This window comes from Salvelinus fontinalis, chromosome 12 (genome assembly GCF_029448725.1).
Source record: "Salvelinus fontinalis isolate EN_2023a chromosome 12, ASM2944872v1, whole genome shotgun sequence".
NCBI classification, from domain to species: Eukaryota; Metazoa; Chordata; class Actinopteri; order Salmoniformes; family Salmonidae; genus Salvelinus; species Salvelinus fontinalis.
Window position 1 is genome coordinate 57,842,481 of NC_074676.1, and position 5,000 is coordinate 57,847,480.

General features: G+C 45.7%; 1 protein-coding gene across 3 annotated transcripts in view; it reads right to left on the bottom strand.

The window, feature by feature from the left end:
* Positions 1-5,000, bottom strand: part of LOC129867633 (sushi, nidogen and EGF-like domain-containing protein 1) — a 115,194-nt gene that overhangs the window by 39,714 nt on the left and 70,480 nt on the right. For all 3 annotated transcript variants that reach the window (XM_055941160.1, XM_055941158.1, XM_055941159.1), the window contains 5 exons: positions 4,461-4,574; positions 2,633-2,746; positions 2,037-2,150; positions 1,651-1,767; positions 1,365-1,459 (listed from right to left, as the gene is read on the bottom strand). In XM_055941160.1, the coding sequence (XP_055797135.1) occupies positions 1,365-1,459; positions 1,651-1,767; positions 2,037-2,150; positions 2,633-2,746; positions 4,461-4,574 (554 nt within the window). The remainder of the gene's footprint in view (positions 1-1,364; positions 1,460-1,650; positions 1,768-2,036; positions 2,151-2,632; positions 2,747-4,460; positions 4,575-5,000) is intronic.

Consider the following 5,000-nt stretch of genomic DNA (forward strand, 5'->3'; position numbering starts at 1 on the left):
GGGCTCTGGTCTAAAGTAGTGCACTATGTAGGGAATAGGGTGCCATAGGGCTCTGGTCTAAAGTAGTGCACTACATAGGGAATAGGGTTCCGTAGGGCTCTGGTCTAAAGTAGTGCACTATATAGGGAATAGGGCTCTGGTGTAAAGTAGTGCACTATGTAGGGAATAGGGCCCTGGTCTAAAGTAGTGCACTATATAGGGAATATGGCTCTGGTCTAAAGTAGTGCACTATATAGGGAATAGGGCTCTGGTCTAAAGTAGTGCACTATATAGGGAATAGGGCTCTGGTCTATAGTAGTGCACTATATAGGGAATAGGGCTCTGGTCTATAGTAGTGCACTATATAGGGAATAGGGCTCTGGTCTATAGTAGTGCACTATATAGGGAATATGGCTCTGGTCTATAGTAGTGCACTATATAGGGAATAGGGCTCTGGTCTATAGTAGTGCACTATATAGGGAATAGGGCTCTGGTCTATAGTAGTGCACTATATAGGGAATATGGCTCTGGTCTATAGTAGTGCACTATATAGGGAATAGGGCTCTGGTCTAAAGTAGTGCACTATATAGGGAATAGGGCTCTGGTCTAAAGTAGTGCACTATATAGGGAATATGGCTCTGGTCTATAGTAGTGCACTATATAGGGAATAGGGTTCCGTAGGGCTCTGGTCTAAAGTAGTGCACTATATAGGGAATAGGGCTCTGGTGTAAAGTAGTGCACTATGTAGGGAATAGGGCCCTGGTCTAAAGTAGTGCACTATATAGGGAATATGGCTCTGGTCTAAAGTAGTGCACTATATAGGGAATAGGGCTCTGGTCTAAAGTAGTGCACTATATAGGGAATAGGGCTCTGGTCTATAGTAGTGCACTATATAGGGAATAGGGCTCTGGTCTATAGTAGTGCACTATATAGGGAATATGGCTCTGGTCTATAGTAGTGCACTATGTAGGGAATAGGGCTCTGGTCTATAGTAGTGCACTATATAGGGAATAGGGCTCTGGTCTATAGTAGTACCACTATATAGGGAATAGGGCTCTGGTCTAAAGTAGTACACTATATAGGGAATAGGGCCCTGGTCTAAAGTAGTGCACTATATAGGGAATATGGCTCTGGTCTAAAGTAGTGCACTATGTAGGGAATAGGGCTCTGGTCTATAGTACATATACATCTGCTTCAGGTCTGGATGAATACATGCTGTTGATAATATGAATGTGATCGCTGTGCTGTGAATGAACTGTACGTTTTGAATCATTTATGTGTTTAATTGTCGAGCCGAACTTCTTGGCCAAGTATATTTGGACCTCAATGGGACTTCCTGGTTAAATAAAAAGGATAATAGGAAAATATATTGAAATAAAACCGACCAGGCTCTGAGAGGAAGGATCCGGAAGGTCCCAGCGTAGCTCCACCTCATCCTCCTCTACCCATAATACGTGCAGACCAGAGGGAGGCAACAGGTCTGGGAACAGTGTTTAGGAAAGAGCCTGGTATTAACACCACATCTTACTGAAGCTCAAACAAAAAGGTATAAATCACGGCTCTTGGTGTATAGGAAATTCAATTAGTAATCGATTGATTCATCGATAGATTCATTAGAGATTCAAAGTTAAATTTAATGGGTTTCTTGAATTATACCACGGAAAGACTCACCTCTCTCACAGTCCTTGCCTGTGTGTCCCACTCTGCAGGTACAGCTGTAGTTCCCTCTCCTGTTGCTGTGGCAGAGACCTCTGTTCCCACAAGGTTGCAGTACACACGGATTCTCCACTAGGGGGAGACAGAGACCAGGTTTCACCACGATGTGCTCTGTTCTATTCATCACAACAGACTGACGAGGCAGTCATCAGTCCAGGAAACGTGCACTCGTTCACTTCCACCTCATGCATTTAAAAAAAAAACGCTGGATTGTCTGGCGTGAGTTTCCATCGTATTTCTCACACCAGTCCGTTCCTTTTCAAATCCACGACGTCGACCGGGGAGTGTACACTTCTGGAGAAAAAGGGTGTAGAAACAGTACACGGTTCAGCTCTACTCACACGACTGGCAGCGGTCCCCGAAGAACCCTTCTTTACAGATACACGGGTGGTTCCGCCTGTAGCCGCGACACACGCCGCCGTTCAGACAGGGGCTGGACTCACACCTGTCCTGCTCTGGAGACACAGCGTCACACAGAGAACCAGTCAGGCTGGGTTACTGTGGTTTACAGCTCACCTATAATACGTAGGGCCCTCGACTGCAGAAAAAGAGTGGGGTTTAACTTAAGGGTTATTACGAATGCTGATCCCAGATCAGTTCAGGCTTTAGAGCATAATGGGTAGGTCGACATGGACACGGGGGGGGGGGGGGGGGGCACCTGATCCCAGATCAGTTCAGGCTTTAGAGCATAATGGGTAGGTCGACATGGACACGGGGGGGGGGGGGGGGGGCACCTGATCCCAGATCAGTTCAGGCTTTAGAGCATAATGGGTAGGTCGACATGGACACGGGGGGGGGGGGGGGGGGGGCACCTGATCCCAGATCAGTTCAGGCTTTAGAGCATAATGGGTAGGTCAACATGGACACAGGGGAGGGGGGGGTGCTCCTCTGAGACGCCAGATACAAATAGCCCCCCATGAGTGAATGTTGCGTGTACCTATTTCACAGTCTCGTCCCATGAAACCCTGTTGGCAGTGGCAGTAGTAGGATCCGGGCTGATCCTCACAGGTTCCTCCGTGTTTACAGGGCTCCGACACACACTCATCCACATCTGAAAGGGCATTAACACGCACATACACACACACACATACACACACACACACACACACACACACACACACGGACACACAAACACACACACACATACAGATTGCATCATGTCAATGGGTTAATGGCATAGGTCTACAGTAAACACAGTGTGAGGTGTAGTAGAGGTGTAGTAGAGGTGTGGTAGAGGTGTAGTAGAGGTGTGGTAGAGGTGTAGTAGAGGTGTGGTAGAGGTGTAGTAGAGGTGTAGTAGAGTTGTAGTAGAGGTATAGTAGAGGTGTAGTAGAGATGTAGTAGAGGTGTAGTAGAGGTGCAGTAGAGGTGTAGTCGAGGTGTAGTAGAGTTGTAGTAGAGGTGCAGTAGAGGTGCAGTAGAAGTGTAGTAGAGGTGTAGTATAGTTGTAGTAGAGGTGTAGTAGAGGTGTAGTAGAGGTGGGGTAGAGGTGTAGTAGAGGTGTAGTAGAGGTGTAGTAGAGGTGTAGTAGAGGTGTAGTAGAGTTGTAGTAGAGGTGCAGTAGAGGTGTAGTAGAGGTGTAGTAGAGGTGTAGTATAGTTGTAGTAGAGGTGTAGTATAGTTGTAGTAGAGGTGTAGTATAGTTGTAGTAGAGGTGTAGTAGAGGTGTAGTAGAGGTGTAGTAGAGGTGCAGTAGAGGTGTAGTAGAGGTGTAGTAGAGGTGTAGTAGAGGTGTAATAGAGGTGTAGTAGAGGTGTAGTAGAGTTGTAGTAGAGGTGTAATAGAGGTGTAATAGAGGTGTAATAGAGGTGTAGTAGAGTTGTAGTATATCTGTAGTAGAGGTGTAGTAGAGGTGTAGTAGAGTTGTAGTAGAGGTGTAGTATATCTGTAGTAGAGGTGTAGTAGAGGTGTAATAGAGGTGTAGTATATCTGTAGTAGAGGTGTAGTAGAGGTGTAGTAGTGGTGTAGTAGAGGTGTAGTAGTGGTGTAGTAGTGGTGTAGTAGAGGTGTAGTAGAGGTGTAGTAGAGGTGTAGTAGAGGTGCAGTATAGGTGTAGTAGAGGTGTAGTAGAGGTGTAGTAGAGGTGTAGTATATCTGTAGTAGAGGTGTAGTAGAGGTGTAGTAGTGGTGTAGTAGAGGTGTAGTAGAGGTGTAGTAGTGGTGTAGTAGAGGTGTAGTAGAGGTGTAGTAGAGTTGTAGTAGAGGTGTAGTAGAGGCGTGGTAGAGGTGTAGTAGAGGTGTAGTAGAGGTGTAGTAGAGGTGTGGTAGAGGTGTAGTAGAGTTGTAGTAGAGGTATAGCAGAGGTGTAGTAGAGATGTAGTAGAGGTGTAATAGAGGTGTAGTAGAGGTGTAGTATATCTGTAGTAGAGGTGTAGTAGAGGTGTAGTAGAGGTGTAGTATATCTGTAGTAGAGGTGTAGTAGAGGTGTAGTAGAGGTGTAGTAGGGGTGTAGTAGGGGTGTAGTAGAGGTGTAGTAGAGTTGTAGTAGAGGTGTAGTAGAGGTGTAGTATAGGTGTAGTAGAGTTGTAGTAGAGGTGTAATAGAGGTGTAGTAGAGGTGTAGTAGAGGTGTAGTAGAGGTGTAGTAGAGGTGTAGTAGGGGTGGAGTAGAGGTGTAGTAGAGGTGTAGTAGAGTTGTAGTAGAGTTGTAGTAGAGGTGTAATAGAGGTGTAGTAGAGGTGTAGTAGAGGTGTAGTAGAGGTGTAGTAGAGGTGTAGTAGAGGTGTAGTAGAGGTGTAGTAGAGGTGTAGTAGAGGTGTAGTCAACCTGTCTGGCAGTGGTTCCCACTGAAGCCTTGGTCACATGCACACTGGTAGGTCGCCACCCTGTCTCTACACGTCCCTCCATTCAGACAAGGCTGGGACAAACACTCGTTGATCTCTGGGACAAGTAAACAAACAAACGAGTAAACATTTGAGTACAGTGAACCAAACACGCCAATATTGACCTCTAGTCTTAATGCTGTTTTCTGTTTCTCTCCCTAATCAACACAGTGTTGATTTTTATCACAGGGAAGATAACCTGTCCTAATTAGATCTCTATCTTTCTCTTGACAATGTAATATCCGTTACCGTCTCGCTCTCTGCTGGGGACACTAAGTAAATGTAATATCCAATGTAATATCTGTTACCGTCAAGCTCTCTGCTGGGGACACTAAGTAAATGTAATATCCAATGTAATATCTGTTACCGTCAAGCTCTCTGCTGGGGACACTAAGTAAATGTAATATCCGTTACCGTCTAGCTCTATGCTGGGGACACTAAGTAAATGTAATATCCGTTACCGTCTAGCTCTATGCTGGGGACA